This window comes from Periplaneta americana, chromosome 1 (genome assembly GCF_040183065.1).
Source record: "Periplaneta americana isolate PAMFEO1 chromosome 1, P.americana_PAMFEO1_priV1, whole genome shotgun sequence".
Classification (NCBI taxonomy): Eukaryota; Metazoa; Arthropoda; class Insecta; order Blattodea; family Blattidae; genus Periplaneta; species Periplaneta americana.
In genome coordinates, this window is record NC_091117.1 from 63,767,973 (window position 1) to 63,789,258 (window position 21,286).

At 35.6% G+C, this 21,286-nt stretch overlaps 1 protein-coding gene across 1 annotated transcript; it reads left to right on the top strand.

Moving 5' to 3' along the window:
- Positions 1 to 1,969: 1,969 nt before the first annotated feature.
- LOC138709018 (facilitated trehalose transporter Tret1-2 homolog) lies at positions 1,970 to 16,141 on the top strand. The gene is made up of 6 exons (XM_069839478.1): positions 1,970 to 2,277; positions 5,717 to 5,850; positions 6,462 to 6,597; positions 9,712 to 9,920; positions 11,890 to 12,156; positions 14,481 to 16,141. Exons 2-6 carry the CDS (start codon positions 5,770 to 5,772, stop codon positions 15,462 to 15,464), a joined length of 1,677 nt encoding a protein of 558 aa, XP_069695579.1. The 5' UTR covers positions 1,970 to 2,277; positions 5,717 to 5,769; the 3' UTR covers positions 15,465 to 16,141.
- The last annotated feature ends 5,145 nt before the right edge of the window (positions 16,142 to 21,286 follow it).

Below are 21,286 nucleotides of genomic sequence, written 5' to 3' on the forward strand. Positions count from 1 at the left end.
CAAGGTACGCGATGGAATATAACTTTAGTGAAGTGAATGGTTAAGCAACGGTACTATTCGTTTCAGGTGTACAAATCGTAAGTACAATCCAAATATTTACGTAAACGAATTTTAAAATGAAGTGATAATGGTTACAAACTTTCCGCATAATCACATAGAAATGAATTCCGATGAACTAAAACAAGAAACTGTACGAACAGCGAAACGTAAAGCAGAAGAAGACTTACATGCTAAACAAAACAAAATAATTTTTAAAACTATTGAAAAAAAAAAGGATTTGCAGGAGACATTGGATATGAAGACATTCAACTTCTGCGGACGTTTATGTACGCCGTTCGAAGACACCATTTTCCAACCGTACCACGTGATATTAAAAAGATCTTAAATTAACTGTATACATATTGGCCAGAGTAATACTGTATACAAAGGTGAGTAGTTCTGTTTTGCTAATGTTGAAAGAGAATAATTCATTTCAAACGCTGTCATCCACAAAGTTAACCTCAGTTAAGGGTTAGGTACAGCTTACGGGAATAAAATTTTGGAAATATTCAACATTTTTTCCTCCATTATTGTATCTTGTAGAATAATGAAAATTAGCATGTGTAAAACACTGTCTTTCTGCTAATATGAAAAAATATTTTTACGATTTAAAGAAAATTATTTACTTTTTTTTTCAAAATTCTGTTCACTGAGCAGTGACGAAGCGTTTCTCACATAACTCAAAAACTATCCAACATTCTGTGATGAAATATTTTGTATCTATTTATGCATGTCACATCTACAATATGATGCAAGATCACTTCTCTACCTTTGATAGTGTGTCTGATAAAGAAAATTAATTAATTTTTAAAAAATGGTCAAATATCACTATTTTCTTCTAATACAAAATAAAAAAATATATATTATTTATTAAGGAATGTAGTTGAAAGAGCATGATATTGTAAACATGAGTTTCAGCAATAAAATAAAAGAGAGGACATGAAAAAGTTAGCAAGTTTAAGAGTTATGAGGGAAACGTTTCATCACTGCACAGTGAACTGCCACCATTTTGAATTTTGAAAAAAATATAAATAATTTTTTTAATCATAAAAATATTTTTTTCATATAGCAGAAGGACAGTGTTTTACACATGCCAATTTTCATTATTGTACAAGATACAGTAATGGAGAAAAATAATGTTGGATATTCCCAAAAATTTTACTGTTGTAAACTGTACCTAACCCCTTAAGAGAGGCAAAAGAAATATCGTAAGAAAAGAAATCAGGGAAAAACTAAACATCAATTCCCATTGACTGAAATGTGCGGAAGGAAAAATAATTAGCCTTCAGTACCGGTATATTGAATGTGTTCGCATGACTGAACAAGTGTAACCTTCAGATTTTATTTTATTTCTGACAAATTTTAAGGACTTTGAAGTTTAATGACAACATTTTAAACCATGCCTGAGTAAATGGAGAGGGAAATGTCGTTTTGATCCAAAATGTCTGCTTTTATTGGTCCAAACAGGTGATAATTAGTGGACATTGATCCAAACAGTATGCACCCTTCCGATCACGCCGGTAAAATACCGCTACTATTAGTTATTAATGGAGAAAAATTCGCTCCTCCACCGGGGATCGAACCCGGGACCCCCAGTTCTATGCACTGGACGCTCTAACCACTGAGGTACGCCGAGGCTCAATCACCAGAAGCGACGTCGGAGCAAATTTTTCTTCATTAATAACTAATGTAATCGTAACAGTTAATTCTGTAGGACCAAAAAAACTAATCTTTACGCAAAAATACTGCTAGTTGACAACGATACTGCTAGGACACCCATATACAAAGGAGTCCATTTGAAAGTAATAGTATTATTGATTTGTGTTAATGAAACATTTCCTGTTAAACTCTGCTTTACAACGTTCAGTTGTTATCTGGCACCGTTTGGTTTAACACTGAAACAGTGGGAGGTGCTTGAGGGACACAAAACAATAGCAAACTGAACTGGTAGCATGTCACTTTTGCGTGTTGCAAAGCATCTAACACTTGTTCTTTTATCGAGCACATTTCGCCATATCAGCCTGCATCTGTAACATCTACAGAACATATTGCCATTAGTATTCGTAATACAGATAGGCCTACTCTTCTGTGTTCCAGTACTTCGTATTCATTATAGAGTATAGATCATTCTCGTCTCGGATAAGTGTCTATTGTTGAAATCTCCAAAGTGACGGTGTATAATAGAAAGTTCCAAAAGTAAAAGGGTTACTTGAAATTCATATATGGTTTTTAATCTTTGTGAGCTATTTACTTTTATTATTATTAGTAGTAGTAGTAGTAGTAGTAGTAGTAGTAGTAGTAGTAGTAGCAGTATCGGTAATAGTAGTAGTATATGTAGTACTAGTATTTGTAATAGTAGTAATAGTAGTACTAGCAGTAGTATTTGTTGTAATAGTAATAGTAGTACTAGTAGTAGTAGTATTTGTAGTACTAGTATTTGTTGTAGTAGTAGTAGTAGTAGTAGTAGTAGTAGTACTAGTAATAGTATTTGTAGTAGTAGTGTTTGTAGTAGTAATAGTAGTACTAGTACTAGTATTTGTAGTAATAGTAGAATTAGTATTTGTAATAATAGTAGTAGTAATACTATTTGTAATAACAATAGTAGTAGTAATATTTGTAGTAGTAGTAGTAGTAGTAGTAGTAATAGTAGGCCTAGTAATAGTATTTGTAGTAGTAGTAGTAGTAGTAGTACTAGTATTTGTAGTAGTAGTAATAGTAGTAGTAGTAGTGGTAGTAGTAGTATTTGTAGTACCAGTATTTGTAGTAATAGTAATAGTAGTACTAGTAGTAGTATTTGTAGTAGTAATAGTAGTATTTGTAGTACTAATATTTGTAGTAGTAGTAATAGCAGTACTAGTACTAGTATTTGTAGTAGTAGTAGTAGTAGTTATAGTAGTAGTAGTAGTAGTAGTAGTAGTAGTAGAATTAGTATTTGTAATAATAGTAGTAGTAATAGTATTTGTAATAATAATAGTAGTAGCAGTAGTAGTAGTATTTGTAGTAGTAGTATTTGTAGTAGTAGTAGTAGTAGTAGTAGTAGTAGTAGAATTAGTATTTGTAATAATAGTAGTAGTAATAGTATTTGTAATAATAATAGTAGTAGCAGTAGTAGTAGTATTTGTAGTAGTAGTAGTAGTAGTAATAGTAGACCTAGTAATAGTATTTGTAGTAGTAGTAGTAGTTTTGTTGTTGTAGTAGTAGTAGTAGTAGTAATAGTAGGCCTAGGAATAGTATTTGTAGTAGTAGTAGTAGTAGTAGTAGTAGTATTTGTAGTAGTAGTAATAGTATTTGTAATAATAGTAGTAGTTATAGCAGTAGTAATAGTAGGCCTAGTAATAGTATTTTTAGTAGTAGTAGTAGTATTTGTAGTAATAGTAGTAGTAGGCCTAGTAATAGTAATTGTAGTAGTAGTACTAATATTTGTAGTACTAGTAATAGTATTTGTAATAATAGTAGTAGTAGTTATAGTAGTAGTAATAGTAGGCCTAGTAATAATACTTGTAGTAGTAGTAGCAATAGTAGTAGTAGTAGTAGTAGTAGTAGTAGTAGTAATAGTAGGCCTAGTAGTAATAGTAGTAGTAGTAGTAGTAGGCCTAGTAATAGTAATTGTAGTAGTAGTACTAATATTTGTAGTACTAGTAATAGTATTTGTAATAATAGTAGTAGTAGTTATAGTAGTAGTAATAGTAGGCCTAGTAATAATACTTGTAGTAGTAGTAGCAATAGTAGTAGTAGTAGTAGTAGTAATAGTAGGCCTAGTAGTAATAGTAGTAGTAGTAGTAGTAGTAGGCCTAGTAATAGTAATTGTAGTAGTAGTACTAATATTTGTAGTACTAGTAATAGTATTTGTAATAATAGTAGTAGTAGTTATAGTAGTAGTAATAGTAGGCCTAGTAATAATACTTGTAGTAGTAGTAGCAATAGTAGTAGTAGTAGTAGTAGTAGTAGTAGTAATAGTAGGCCTAGTAGTAATAGTAGTAGTAGTAGTAGTAGTAGTAGTATTTAGTATTTGAGTCATTGTATTACATGGTTCAGTAAGTAATGCAACACTTTTTTTCTCGGCCACTTTTAGTTCGAGAAAAACAAAATTTGTATACAGCATCTTGAAGCCTACGTGCATAACTCCATATAGTTTCACTATTTTCCGTTAGATGACATCGATAAAGTTAGTGTCTAAAATGGCGACTGCACATGAAGTACGTGCAAAGCAGAGAGCTACTATTGATTTCTTTTTGCGGAAATTATCATTGCAAACATTCACAGACGCTTATAAATGTCTATGGAGATGGGGCAATAAATAGAAGCACGGTGTCGTTCGGTAAGCTGTGTCAGTGTCAGGATAAGGTGAAGAGAAGCCTTCTGATCTCCCACGCTCGGGAAGGCCACTCGCTGCTTTGACACCGGCAACAATTAACTGAACACGCCGATAGGCTTGTTCAATTATTGAGGACAAAAGGCAAGCCAGAATCCAAGACCCAACAACTTGCTACTCAGCTTGGCATATCTGTAGGTAGTGCTTCCGTGGACTGTCCTTCCTCGTCCACCCTACAGCCCGGAACTTGCGCCATTTGACTTCCATCTGTTTGGTAGTCTGAAAGATGCAATTCGCAGAAAGCGAAACGTCAGTGACGTGAAGCTCGTAGTCGAAATAACGACATGACTGAGAGAAAGACCAGCAGAGTGGTATCGCGACGATATACAAGCTGTGCCAACTAAGTGGCGTAAGACCATAGATGTGAATGGAAACTATGTGAAAGAAATAGGTATTTGTGCGTGGAAAAATAGGTATTTGTAGACAGCGAAAGTGATTCATTACTTACTGAACGTAAATCTAGTGCATATTCTATATAAGAAAGAAATTATTTCTTTTGTTCTGCTGATGCTAATTTTCTTTTGGACATTAACATAAGGTTACCATATTTTTTCACAATTTCCGGGGACAGATATAGACGTATGAAAAAACTGCTTTTAACATTTCTGTTAGTTTGCCATTCTCTTATATTGTTTTTACACATTTTTTAAGAATTTAAATACTTATTCCATTTACACACTAAAAATGTTGCATTTACTATTAAACCACTGGCATTTTCAGAAAAGTGCATTTTAAGCAGATCTTCTCTGGATCCCTAATTCTGTACAAATTTCTGACAGGTCATGTTGAAGTAGGTTAAGATAGCAAGTATCACTAACAGTTTCTAAATTCATTCTGGATTTTTGTGATGTCCACATCATGATCAATGAAGAAAAACCTCTCTCCACTTTCATTAAATAAACTATTTCAACCAAGTTAAGTCCATCTGCTTTTAAATGAAAATAATAGACTGTTCTCTCTTTCTAGAGGATATTTCAGCAATATACATTCCACATATATATTTTCTTGTGGATGAGTATGGTATCTCGGGTACTGAGATATTGAATAACATTTTCATAAAATTGTAATAATATAACACTGAAAATCACAGGATATCTGTGGACAAATTATTATTATTAAATCTGGGGACATTCCGGAAACGAATTTTGTTCGGGGACAAAAAGTAAAATTCGGGGACTGTCCCCGGAAAACGAGGACGTCTGATAACCTTATACATATATTAACATGGAGGCAACTGGTACCCCAGACGAAGCATTATTATGAAGCACTGACCTTACAATTTTTATATTCATTTATACGTTACAGGCATAAGCACATATAAATCCCTTCAAGCAAAATAAATTCAAGTAAATATTTATATGGGAGAAGACGCATCAAATGATGAGAGAACAAGCAGAAGAGGAATCAAAGAATGGTTTTCGTCTGGAATGGTCCATCAGGTAGTTATAGAAAGTGGTTATGATTTGTAAGAGGTTAACAGTTTAAAGAAGTATCTAATTTAATTGATAATAATATTATTTTAAGAAAGTATCAACACTTTTGCTAAAACAACAGAAATCAAGCAACTTGAATATTTTGGGAGGTAGTTCTACCAAGTCTAATGTTGCTATCAAGAGGTTTATCACTTAAAAAAGAGTTTAATTCAGAATAACCCTACGCTGAGTTCGGGAGTGGGTTCAATTCCCAGTTGAGCTGATTACCTGGTTGTATTTTTCCAAAACTTTTCCAACAGTAAAACGAATCTCGCGTAATCCGTGCCGAATCCTCGGCCTCATCTCGCCAAATACCATCTCACTATCGCCAATTCCAACGACGCTAAATAACCGTATAGCTAATACAGCATCGTTATACAACAGACAAAAGAAAAATTCGGAATATTGAGTATTGTTTAAAAATATTCTCTGTAATATACAATTATTAAATGAGTGGAAAATTATGACCCGCCAAGCAATGCTACAAAATGTAATTCTGCAGTAAGAAATATTTTTATTTGGAATAGTATTTAAGATGGTATACAAAAGTCATTCAACTGTGATATTAATTATTACAGGCCCTGCATGTGGGAGCGGTAGCATTGTATGGATGTACGCTTGGCGCCAGCATGGGATACTCGGCAGTGTTACTACCCCAGGTGCAAGCAAACACTAGTTCCATACCAATAGACGAAAATATGGGAGCGTGGATAGGTAATGTAAAATATACTTACTCGCCTTATATCTTGAGCGATAGTGACCGTTGGAGTGAAAGTGGCACCTACAGCGCATTTGTTACATTGATACCTACACTCTAGCTACAACACATCAGTTGTATTAGATAAGGTATATATATATCAGTGTTTGTACAGGGACTTCATTTTATTTTTACTAACATTTTTAATATTAACCTGGCTATACCTTTGGATTAATGATTGAGACCCGGAAACACCGTTTGCTACCTCCTTCCACGACTGGAGTTCGATGATACTGGCGTAAAATACAAACAAATCACTTTACTAGGTACAGGAGGGAAGAAAAGTAGTTCATCCATTTACGTAAAGTAGGAAATATCGCGATTATGAGTGTGATAATTTTCATTAGGTTTTGAATAATTTTCGAGGAAAAATTGTTCCGGGGCCGGGTACCGAACCCGGGACCTTTGGTTTAACGTACCAACACTCTACCAACTGAGCTACCCGGTAACTCTACCCGACACCGATCCAATTTTTCCTTCTATATCCACAGACCTCAAAGTGGGCTGACAACCGTCAAGCAACCAACTTCGAGTGTACACTAACTCCGTGTGACTTAAATTGTGGTTTTTTCCGTTAACGAACAGTGACGTGTAGTATGCAAATCTAGATTTCAGGTATAACTCCCTGTGAAGTTGATCTGAATAATTTTCGAGGAAAAATTGTTCCGGGGTCGGGTATCGAACCCGGGACCTTTGGTTTAACGTACCAACGCTCTACCAACTGAGCTACCCGGGAACTCTACCCGACACCGACCCAATTTTTCCTTCTATATCCACAGACCTCAAAGGTCCCGGGTTCGATACCCGGCCCCGGAACAATTTTTCCTCGAAAATTATTCAGATCAACTTTACGGAGAGTTATACCTGAAATCTTGATTTTCATTCGGTTTTGTTTAATCAAAATACAGTACAGTATTAATAATAAGTGTTTTTACTCACGAACTGAGTTATCCATGCGAACATATTCATTATGCAATGTATATTATACTGTCTACAGCGCATTAGCGTACAATATAGAGAATGAAGTTAAAATGAAAAATAATCATAATATGCATATTTAAACACATTTTTGAAAATAGTGGCCGTTCATTTCGATACAGGCTTCAGTTCTTTCGTGCCTATTATCGCACTATAGACTATTGCATCTAATTCCAATTACCAGTTTCGTCCTTCGTACTAGTAACTCATGTTGAAATAATTCTGTACCTATTCTATAAAAGAGTACCTTACGTACTGTAAATTCAATCTTCACTTCTGCCCGAGCCGCACAGATAAAATTACTCAGACATGCTATCTACTGTCCGTCCAAGTGGTTATGTCGCAGGATCGTAGAAAGGGGGGGGGGGGGGAAACGTGATAGTTAATTACTTAACGAGGCCCTTTTATTTAAATTATTTTAAACAGTTACATAATATTACGTAGATGTCCAATTAATTCCTAACAGAAAATAATGTTTTCAGAAAAGAGCTAAGAAAGCCCAGCCACTAGTCTTAGAGTGGAGCGAGCAGAAGCAGGTGGGGGAAATCGGGATGCGACGTAGGCAAACGGACGACAATACCTGTGCGAAAATATGATTCAATATTGGAAGTTTTCGTCACTGAAAACCCGAACATATTTCTGAAACGTACTATCATCACTAACTCAGTACTGCGGCCTTGGTTCTGTGTGGAGGACAGTTGAAACTTCATTAGTAGAAGAGGTGGGAGTGAAATACATTAAAAAACTCAGGTACAATAAAAGTTGAAGTAAAAATAAAATGATTTCCCTGTAGTTCGCCGTATAAGAACGCCTGTTCGTACTTAATCCAGATAAGGTTGAATTATTTTTTGCTTAAAAAATACGATTTTTTCTATGAATTATTTAATTGTAATTGACATAACATAGCAAAGTTGTTTTTATATTTTTTTTATCTTGATAGTATCCGAGAGCTCTTACGCGGAGTAGCTCACCGCGTGAGACAAAAAGAGCTCTTCCTCTATAGGAGGAGGCCTTTGCCCTTAACGGGACATTTTTAGGCTAATCATTTCATTTCAGTATCCGAGTTTTTCTGTGTCCTACATATAGGGCATCAGTCATATCAACATACAAAAACATTGACATAAATCGTTTTAGCACTAATATAATATATTGTTTAATTTAACAATACATCAAATTAATATGAAATTATAATATCAGTCACACACAATAAGATTATTTTAATTTTCAAGAACGTTCATGGTGTGTGATATGTGAGAAAACATTGTACATGTACACCAGCATGACACTTCATACATCTTGTTGTTATCTTTGTGTGACACTGCCTGCCTCAAGTTTGTTTATCTTGAGGTATCAAAAAATGATTAATTTCGTCAAACCTTGAATCTTTGTGCTCAGTCTTAGATGGTCTACCTCTCGAGAACAGATAAGACAAGACGTCTGCGAAATCCAAGATGATCGAGAGTTTTTCGTTGGAGTTTATCTTGTATAGCTTCCACGCGTTTTGTTTTGCTACGTCAATGCAGTGGGTCAACAGACTGAAGTACCATTTCTTGCCTCTTATAGATGTTCTGTACAGACTGATGTTTTGGTGAAATCTGACAGTGAGGGAGATGTGGATACCTCAGGAGATGGCACAATGTGTGATATCTCCTGAGGCGTCCACATTTCCTTCACTGTTAGATTTCAGATTTCACCAAAATTCACACATGCAACCAAAAAATGCATTTCAACAATCCAACAAAATTCCCATAAAAACTTCGACAGTTTCTGATTAGCATGCAGAAAACTCCATCCAGATATCGTGTCTCAATAATTTGTAATTTACATCTGAAGTTGTAAAGGTTTCATGTGGACATTCTGCATGTCTGGTCTGATGACTTGAATCTTTCTATCCGTCTGGATTTCTCTGTTCCAGTTTATTTTAAAATTTTCGTTTTCTAGGAATCATGTGGTTCATATTTGTAGTGAGAAGCTGATATGTTATTAATCTTAGCTTTGCTTGCTATCTCTTTCTGGATGATTCTGGGTATATTTATTATTATTATTATTATTATTATTATTATTATTATTATTATTATTATTATTATTTCCAGCAAGTATCCATTCCGGCGTCAGTCCTGTGGGTTTTCTAACTGGTGGACTGGTTATGGATCGCTGGGGTCGACGTTTTACCATGAGAGTGGGGCTTGTGCCCATCTTCTTAGGCTATCTTATCATAGCCTTCGCTCCTTCCTACCCCGTGGTGATGGTCGGGAGGTTTATCACAGCTTTATCTTCGGGATTTTCAACTGCAGCCTCTTCAGTAAGTTAAATGGTTTACAAAAACATATTCACTAATTAACAGTAAGTTACGGTGTCTAGTTTTATACAGTAATTCTGTATGACAACGTTTCTACACAAAACTCTTTTGATTTGTTCCCCGATACCGCATTGTAAGTATAAACTCCAGGACAAAATATATTCTGTCCACAAATTTATTGGACAATTGAAGGCATTATTACAAAAACAACCCTTGTCAAAATTGTTATTTTTCAAGAGAAGAATAAAAATAAATAGAACAACACATGTCAGCTGTTTCCGTACAACTGGTGTTTATCCTTGTGGCTATTGCACCTGACATGTGTCAATTTTGCAGTCTATAAACATTTGAAATAGTAGTAAATGTGTCCTTAACTCAATTTCATTAAAAGTGACTATGGCTGTTTTTGTAATAATGTCTTCAATTATATAATACTATATGTTCATTAATATTGAATAGACAGACATATTACCATCATTTGCAAGACGAATATTTAAAGTTTCGTACTGCCATCTAGCGGGAAACGTATAGGGGAGCGGAGGCAAGACGGAAAGCGCGGGGAAGATGGGAAATCATTTCTCGTTAATACCGACAAATGGTGCTCTATGCTCTTTAACATCCAAATAGATCGTAATTTTGTGAAGAGGAATACACAAAAAAAAACTGTAGGGTAATAAATTACATTAACTACCTAGCCTATTTCTGATCGAAAAGTTAGAAGAAAAAAAAACGTCCAATTTTCGTCCGAATTTTAAAACATAAATTTTTGCCCACAAATGCATATTTTCAATGCCAAACCAACTTCAAGTATACAATATAATGACACAAATTATTTGTTGAAATAGTTATAATTTCTCTTTATGAACTTCAAATATATGCCACTCTACAAAAAATAATTTTAAAAACATGAAATAACCAAATCTATGCTAACCTAGCTCACCTACACTAACCTAATCTAACTTGACCTAACCTAATCTAACACACGAACACAACTTAGAAAAAATAGATTAATTTAAATAAATCACTTTTCCTTAAAACATAATATGTTAAAATATATATTAACACGTCGGCTTGGGAGCATAGTCGGTATAGCGCTGACATTCTGTGCTCAAGGTTGCGGATTCGATCCCGGCCCAGGTCGATGGCATTTAAGTGTGTTCAAATGCGACAAGCTCATGTCAGTAGATTTATTGGCATGTTAAAGAACTCCTGCGGGACAAAATCCAGGCATCAAACCAATTTAAGAACAGACTAAGGAAATATTTTTCAAACAATTCTCGTTAACAAATATAGCTGGTACAAGTTTCTCAATGTTTAATGGTTATTTATAGCCTATCACAGAATAAATATTTAAATTATCTCATTATTATTATTATTATTATTATTATTATTATTATTATTATTATTATTATTATTATTACTATTTCTTACCAATGTTTATTATTGTCTCACTAACAATACTTATCTAACTTTCATTATTTACTTTTACTTTCACTATTCACTTTCATGTTGTTTTATAGTCTAGATATTAATGTAATATCTATGTAGCCAATTATTGTATTCAATTAGAATTAGAGTCTGGCTGAGCGGAAGAGAAGGCCTACTGGCCTTAGCTCTGCCAGATTAAATAAATAAATTATTATTATTATTATTATTATTATTATTATTATTATCGCAACCTTTTTTTGGCACAATATCTTACACTAATAAGAGGTACAGTGTGCAAAATTGTAAGATCCTACAAAACCCTCCAGTGTTGACCGTTCCCTTGTAAGAGTATTCAGCTCAATGGAGACTACTGTACTCCGAAAAAGACCATATCAACCTGGAGCCTGCATAATTTATTTTGTCAATAAAAAAATCATTGTCACTTTTTTATTTGTCTTTGTATCAACTTCACTACAATATGTGCGCCACATATAGTTTGATAAGACGAAATAACGGCAATTATCTCGCTATTAATATTTCGCAGATCATTTTGTCAGAAATCGCAACGCCTCGACTTCGAAAAACGTATGAATCCAGCATGTTCACGGCTCTGTCTGTGGGAGTGCTGCTCGTGTACGTCCTGGGAACATATCTGCAGTGGCAGGTGGTCGCAGGTTTGCTGACAGTTCCGCCCTTAACATCACTGATCGTCTTCATTTTCGTGCCCGAAACTCCAGTCTGGCTCGCAAAGAAAGAACGCTTAGAGGAAGCCGAAGAAGCACTGACTTGGCTACGAGGAAACGAGGACAAGGTACGTGTACCATTGAGTTAAGCACCAAAGATGTAGGAAATTGAACTACGGGCCTCCTTTGCCAATCTGCAGAACCAGGTACTGTTCTTGAGATTTGACTAGAATATGTACATACATAGTTTGAATTAGCCAATGCATCTAACCGTAGATTACCACCTCAGATTCAAGAGATTAGACGCAGTCATCGGCAGAATTGTACTCACGATGACATCAGGCAATGCAACCAGCAATACACATGACGTCACATGGTTGTGGGTAAAGTTGAGGGCCCGCTCAGACATCAGTGGCGTGCAGCCATCACAAACTTCATATTTACTGTACAGTAACTTTCAAGGTGCCACAGAATTCTAAGTTTATGTCACAAGTAGCCAATCTCAAGAGAGCGAATAAACTTTCATCTTTCAGCCGCGATCTTTGTTTTGATTTTGCACGTTTCAATTTAAAAAAAAATGTTCGCAACTGTAAGTGTAACCAAACATATCCGCTATATTGGCGGCAAATAACCTAAGGGAAGCATATTTTTTTCCGTAGACAGAACTTTAAAGAAATTTAAACCACACATGTCTTTGCACCGCGTTTGTAAACATGTGTCACTCTGTAAATCAGCTACTACTTGCTGCATTTCTGGCTTAACCTTGTTTATGTCTATGGTCAAAGGATTCGCAGAAAGTAAGAAATCGTTTGCAATATTTTTTAAATCGCCGAATCTCCGTTGTTGAAATTCTGTTTTTAGATTTAGATGAGCATAATTATTTTAATTTGATTCAGAAATATCAGAAAGAGATTGTAAGCATGGGAAATGATAGAACTGTTTGTTTTTCCCCCACATTTGATTCCAGATATCTATCACTGTAATGAATGATCGTATCATATCGTACATATCTACTACGTTTTGCTATTGCCCTTCGTACTGCAATTTGAATTTAAAATGTTCAGAAATACCTGTGATGTTCTGATGCTCTTTATGAAATAGGCTACATTATAATGACGTTTAATATTGTGTTGATAAATGCCCTTTAAAACTTTCGAGCACAATAAACATATACTATTGTTTCCATAAACACAAGAAAAATACGTCCCCTACCATTCTTCTTTAAATACACGTTTCCTACCTTTAGACAGAGTCATGCTTAACTAGCTATAAGTTACGCCACTGATAGCTGCTTGTACAGTGTACCTGCAAAGGCTTGGTTGGGAGGGGGGATGTGTATTCCTTGCCTGCACCTGCAACGTCAGTTAGTAACAGGCATCGCGATGACATTTCTGCCGACAGCTGGATTAGAGTGTATAGAAAGCAAGTGAATGTTTAATTTATTTTCTGTCTGGCTCCCAAAAGTTTCGCTGGCTCCTAAATTTTTGTCTACTTAACCAGATCTGATAGTAATAATTATAATGTAATCGTAACTTTAAAGTTATTTACGAGAAAATGTTGTAAGACAGCAATGATCATCCCTGACTAAGATAACCACTAAGCTTATACAGAGAGACGATAGAGTGAGAAAATTCCTCTCATAACCCTTAAAAATCGAACCCTGGGCTGACGTACAGACACTACGTTTCAAAACGATTTGAATACGCTTATAGTATTGAAATCTTCATGAAAATGGGGATTCAAAACGACGGAAGTATCAAGGTCAATCAACTAAAAAGTGACATTGGATCGTATTCAATATGGATTTAGTTGCATGAAAACAGGTATCGTATTCAAAACGATTTGAAAATGCTAAGCAGATGACCGATCGTCATTTATTTGATCTGTCATCTGTTTTACAAAGAGCGAGCCGGGTGGAGGTGTAAAGGCATGATCTCCCTTCCTCCCCTTAGCCATCACTTTTTCATTCAAAGTTACGCAGTGTTCAAGTAAACACAAGATCAGTTGTAAAATCTCAAATAATTTCGCATATGACAGACGAACATCTCGCCGCTCAGTTAAAATTCGCTACATGCAACTTGACCCCTAATTTTTAATGAGTTAATTGCACATCCATCTTGATGTTTAAATTGTGTACAAAATAACAGAAAAAAGAAACCAATGAATCATACATAAATGAAAAAGAAATTAACAAAATAATATATATTGACATAAGTTTAATTGAACTTGTCTTTAGTTTTGATATGTTCCCTGTTCGTCTCTGCGCGCGCAAAACTTGTATTCCGCGACTTACCCTCTTATACCTCCCTCCTTCCACCTTCTCTATTGTGTTTTGCGGGCTGTATTTCACATGACGTCATCTTCGTCGACCACTGGTATAATGTACTCACACAATGGATTCCGCCAAAACATGACTTTCAACTGTAATAAAATGAATTCTTACTTCTTACAGGCGAAGCTAGAACTTCAAGATATATTGTCAACTTTACGAGAACAAGAGGAGGATGATACAGACAGCGATTCTTCCGACGATGAAGACAACCGGAAGAGCAAGTCTAAGATTATACATAAAATACAGTTACTGCTATCCCCTCAATATTTCAAGCCGTTCATCATCGCACACGTGTTCAATTTGCTTCAAATTCTCACAGGAACGTTACTGTTCGTTTTTTACGCAGTCGATATCATTTCGCAAATGAACAAGAATGCTGAAGGCTTCAGTTGTCACTACATCGCCCAGCTGACCGCGTTTGTCCGTTTAGTGTTCACTGTCGCCACGAATGTTTTCCTTAACCGTGTATTTCGACGAACACATATAATAGTCGCTAGCAGTGTCTGCGCAGTAACGGCTCTGATTCTCAGCTGCTTCTTATATGTCCAATACAAATCACAGAAATCGTCTCCAACAGGAGTGAATTTGTGGTTAACAGCGGTTCTTATTTTAATGTTCCTTACTGCCAACACTTGCGCATTTTTCCCACTACCTTCAAGAATAATGTCAGAAATACTCCCTCTTAAAATTCGAGATTTTGGCTCTGGGTACATTTATGTTGCCAACGAGATATTGCAGTTCTTCGTGTCCAAAACGTATCCCCAACTGAAAGGAGCTATAGGAAATCACGGAATTTTTTTACTTATCGGTATAAATTCTCTTCTTTGTGTAATTTTTTCATATTTATTCTTACCGGAAACTCGACGAAAATCTTTGGTTCAAATTGAGGAATATTTTCGAGGTCCGAACTTATTGTGGATTAAAAGAGATAGAAGACTCGGTCGCGACTATACGAGAAAGAAGTATTTTGAAATGAAGAAGACTAATGTAAGCAAATCGGCCAGAGCATACACCGATCAAGAGGAGGAAAAAGATGTAGTACCAGTAGATAAGAAGAAGCTGGCAAAGAGAAAGCTGTCGGTGACTTTCTCAGGAGATGATTAAAATAGATTGAGTCTTTTTTCTCTTTTTCACACAAAATACAGTAAAACCTCGTTAATCCGGACTAACTGGGCAAGATAAGTTGACCAGTTTAACGGAAGTCCGGATTAACTGAAATAACCTAAAACAACAGTAGAAATGGCATCAAAAGTCCGTTTATATAATTAAAACGCGTTTATTATTGTGTATTTAAAAGGCATAGGCCTAAATACACTAGGCCTATATAGTAGAGTAAAATGTAAAGCAATACATTCACTTCCTTTAATGCAAACTTGATTAGTTTTCTTTATTTTTAATCCTACAGGTGTAATATTGTTATTATTGTAATTCCATAGTTCTAATGAATAAAAGTAAGTCTTAAAACAAGGTTCTTTAATTTTTCCATACTCATAATTTTTTTTGTTTGTCCGGATTAAGCGAAGTCCGGCTTATCAGGGTCTGTATTAACGACGTTTTACTGTAACATTAAATAATACACTATAAATTAAAAATAATTGTATTTAGACTTTAATTCAAGAAAACTGTTTAATTTCTTCTACATCGCTTTTTTTATAGTCTCAAATAAAATATAAACCTTCATTTAAAGAAAATCGCAATACAACGCTGTTATTGCCTGTAAGTTTATTCGTAGTAAATTATGTTATAGTCTATATGTATCTATGTTTGATGTAATAAACGTCTACATAAAACGAACTAAAGATTATTTTTAAAGATATTGCCCTACTATCAAAGTATTTATAATCCGCATTGATCAATATGTCCATCGCATAAAAAATTAAACGTACAACCTTGTAAAAATGAAAAGCTAATAAATATAGGAAATCATATTATTCACATCAACATATTTGGAATATAAACATGATGTAGATCATGTAGTGTTACACTTTACCATACTAAAAACCCAATGAGTCCGCACTGTATTCTTGGAAGGGGAAGTGGTGGTCGTATGAGATTTCGAGTGGAAGCCAACATCATGTCCAAGAAAATGTGCAACTCGACAAAACTCCTTGTCGTCGCGGTCGTATGAGATTTCGAGTGGAAGCCAACATCATGTCCAAGAAATTGTGCAACTCGACAAAACTCCTTGTCGTCGCGGTCGTATGAGATTTCGAGTGGAAGCTAACATCATGTCCAAGAAAATGTGCAACTCGACAAAACTCCTTGTCGTCGCGGTAGTATGAGATTTCGAGTGGAAGCCAACATCATGTCAAAGAAAATGTGCAACTCGACAAAACTCCTTGTCGTCGCGGTCGTATGAGATTTCGAGTGGAAGCCAACATCATGTCCAAGAAAATGTGCAACTCGACAAAACTCCTTGTCGTCGCGGTCGTATGAGATTTCGAGTGGAAGCCAACATCATGTCCAAGAAATTGTGTAACTCGACAAAACTCCTTATCTTCGCGGTCGTACGAGATTTCGAGTGGAAGCTAACATCATGTCCAAGAAAATGTGCAACTCGACAAAACTCCTTGTCGTCGCGGTCGTACGAGATTTCGAGTGGAAGCCAACATCATGTCCAAGAAATTGTGCAACTCGACAAAACTCCTTATCTTCGCGGTCGTACGAGATTTCGAGTGGAAGCTAACATCATGTCCAAGAAAATGTGCAACTCGACAAAACTCCTTATCGTCGCGGTCGTACGAGATTTCGAGTGGAAGCCAACATCATGTCCAAGAAATTGTGCAGCTCGACAAAACTCCTTATCGTCGCGGTCGTACGAGATTTCGAGTGGAAGCCAACATCATGTCCAAGAAATTGTGCAACTCGACAAGACTGGGTGTCGATTCAATCCTATTGAAGTTATAACTAATCCAGAATTTTGAATTTTGTAAATTACGAATCAAATATTATTATAATAAAATGACATGCGCATACTACGATAAGTCTCGACAAACAATAGATGTTAACTCGTGCATATTCCTATATGAACAGTAGGACAGCCACGATGATAATGATTATGATAATGATAATCATTATCATAATGATTATGATTATGTTGATTATGATTGTAATGATGATTATTGTTATTGTTATTATTATTATTATTATTATTATTATTATTATCAGGGGCGGCTTTCGAAGAGGGGCTGCGGAGCTGCAGCACCCCCAGACATTTGTCTTGTTTTATGTTGTGAAATACATTTATTATACAGTCTCTATTTAGCGGCTCCAATTTTTTTTTTAATTTCGCTCTCAATGACATGCACGCAATCGTTCGTGAAGTCACTTCCTCCCCTGGTGCTGCCAGAGCGAAACCAGAGACAAGGTCTATAGGGTGAAGCCACTTCCTCCCCTGGAGCTGCCAGTCTCGTCTCGGATGCTTTGCGCGTTAGTTTTACCCCTCCTCCCTGCTGCCTCTGGCCGTGAATCCAGAGTTTCCAGGCGCTGCAGAATTTGCAGCAGTTTGCCAGTAGTGCGCAATTTTAAATACATTTTCTTTAACGTTGTGAGTACAAGTGCAACAATGTTTAATTCTGTACAATATTTACAGTCTATTCAGTTCAGTACCTTAACAATTCAGGAGAAATGTGAAATTAAGTGCCCATCAGTTGAATCTCATAATGGAAAGAGCTGCTAAACAAAATACAAAGGCTCGCATATTTTTTTATAATTTATCCAGTATCCCTGCTTTCTTCTCTCGATCTCCACTCAGTCTGTATTAGATTAATGTGTTTCAAAGACAATTCCATCAGCTGGGGCAACAAGATGGATTTAAAATAAGAACAGTAAATGTTGTTCATGAGAAGAAGGAGCCATTGCCAGAATGTTTTCAAACCATAATGGAATCTGAAACATCTAACAACATCACAATAAATGTGGCAAGCGCCCTAGTGCTTACTCTTGAATATCCTGAATTCAATTTCTGGCTCAGTTATTTGTTTCATTTATTTATTTTTTTATAATATTTTCACCGTTACAATTACACATATATAAACACTAAATATAAACATTTACATAGAGATAAAAAATTTTACAGGAGAAAAAGTTCGTCCAAAGGGCTGGACTCTGGAAGAGTATCCAAAACGCTCATTGCATTTCCGCGTTGAATAGCAATACTTAAGCGTTGACGCAAATAAGTAGTGCAACGGCGATCACCAGTAATGGAGATCAAAATTTGGCCGATTTGAGATACCAAAACTTTAGCGTCATGACTCCAAGGACCGAAGGTCTCCACAGCAAATGGGACAAAGATATAATTGTCTAAAAGATGAGCACATTTATTGACTTTCTTCTTCACGGCTAATTCAGCAGCAGATGCTGCTCGTCTGGAGGTATTCGGCAAGTGAGATGGAGCTAGAGTGTCAACGCAAGTGGAGTCCCAAATTAAAGATTTTCCTCTAGACCATGGAATTAAGGTCAGATCATCGGGTCGTTTACCATCTGCGTGACTAATAGCTGGTGGTTCCAAAAGAGACGGGATGCCACAAGAAGTCAGAGATCTTTTAATGATATCATTGAGTGATGTATGTCTGGGAATGCGACCCTTGCTCCTCGCACAGCTGAGTGCATGATAACCGTAAATATCAGCAATTCCCCCACAAATACATTGGTGTGGCTGGCAGAGTTTACAACCAAGGCGTAAAGCTATTGCGATTTTAAAGGATGTACTATCTATTAGGGTGCCGATGTGAGGAGAAGGTAATGCGTGTAACTAAGCTCCAGACTCACTCTCTTGAAAAGCTAGGAGACGTGCAATGTCTTGTTCGGATGTGAAAGAAAAAAGGAGTGTATTCATTTATTGATGTATCATGTAGATATATTATATAACCAACTACAACATCGCCAGTTAGATATTTCTAAGGTTCAAATCTCCATATAAAAAATTAAATTATGGTTTATTTAACGACACTCGCAACTGCAGCGGTTATATCAGCGTCACTGGTGTGCTGGAATTTTGTGCCGCAGGATTCTTTTAAATGCCAGTAAATCTACTGACATGAGCCTGTCTCATTTAAACACAACTTACAAGATAAGGCGCATGGAACTAATCTTTAAATAAAGTAAGTTGCTTGGTTTATTTTTGTATGCAGCTCCCCTTAATTCAATATCCACGAGCCGCCACTGATTATTATTATTATTATTATTATTATTATTATTATTATTATTACTTAGGAAACAATTTAGCAAATCTTTTGCGCACTTCCTGTGTGTACTACATTTATACACCCAATTGAAGTTTTAAACAACTGCACTCCGTTTCCGATAAACATATATCACTAGTACGAAACAGTGAATATAGGTCTAATTATTGCTTATATCACCCACAATCATTATCTCAAACCATAGTAACGATAGCTATATTAAGGTTAAATTTTGTTCTACACAAGATGGAGATAAGAATTCTATGTGCGTGTATCGTTACACAACAAAACGCAATTCTCAAATTGCGATCACTCATTGTTTATATCTTGAAATACCGAGAACGAATTTTTACGAACTACTAACAGAAAACATCTTTAAAGGAAATATGGTATCGAGTGTTTTCAAACCTTAACTTAAACTAGCTTCACAAGTGTCATACAAAACACAGAAACTAACCTCTAATCACAATGCAAAGAATAACAATTCTCTGCCATTACAATTAGACAAAACCGTATTGTAACCTATGAAAAAACGGTAAATTAGGAATAAGGTGACGCACTTTATTCGATAGTAATAGTAAAACACATTTTTTATTATTATTATTTTCTCCAGCGACTGGACATAATTAAGGTAATTGTTCACCAAATTAAACTAAAAACGCTATGTTATTATTTTAAGACGCTTCTGACAACAGTGGTCTTCCAGCATCTGAAATAGTGAGGTCATGTGAGGTATAGACATATGCTATATAGTCGAAGCATGCTATACAAAATTCTGTTAGGTAGCCTATATTTTCAACTTCTCTTTTGTTAGTAGGCCTAGATGTCACTAATGCTAACGAACCTAGATTTATATTTTGAATAATTATGACCTTTACTCCGAAATATGAAAGTTAATTATATCCTTAATAATCTTATATATTATTTTAATGTACCGAGGTACATATGATATTTCCATGCAGATATTCTGCGTCATCATACGATGAAAGAGTAATGGAACGGAGAAAAATTCTCTCCGGCGCATGGAAATATCATATGTACTTCGGTACATTAAAATAATATATATGATATGCGTAAATCACTTCGTGATTTAAGACGGCGCTTATTCCGTCGGATCCCGGCCTACTAGTCACTCATATCGAGTGCACCTCAGCACATGTGTGGACTTCGGTCCTGCGTTCATAGACATCTATGACGTAGTGCAGAGGGCGGCCACTAGAGGGAACCCAAGAGTTGGAGCTTAATCTGAGACGATTCTAACCGGCGTCGGAGTTGTATCCGGTGTGGCTTAGTGGATAAAGCATCAGCACGTAGAGCTGAAAACCCGGGTTCAAGTCCCGGCGCCGGAGAGAATTTTTCTCCGTTCCATTACTCTTTCATGGCTTAATAATCTTGTTACGTGCATGTAACTTAGTAGAAATGCCATGGATTCTGGTAGTTGAATATTCTTCTTTACTATTATTCGTAAGAATTTATCAATATTTTGTTTATTTAATGTGCATCCTAATACGGACTGGTCTAAATAACTATATTATTGTATTACATTACAGGATGGTTTATCTCTCGGAAGATATTTATATATTCCGCATTTACTCGAATAATACACGCCATCGCATAAAGTATGCATCCAAATTTTTGACAGTAATATGGAGGGAAAAAAATATTCGCATAACTTACGCATTACATTTTCAATTGCTACATGTGGTAATGAACAACCACAGTCTAGTATATACAGTCACGAAG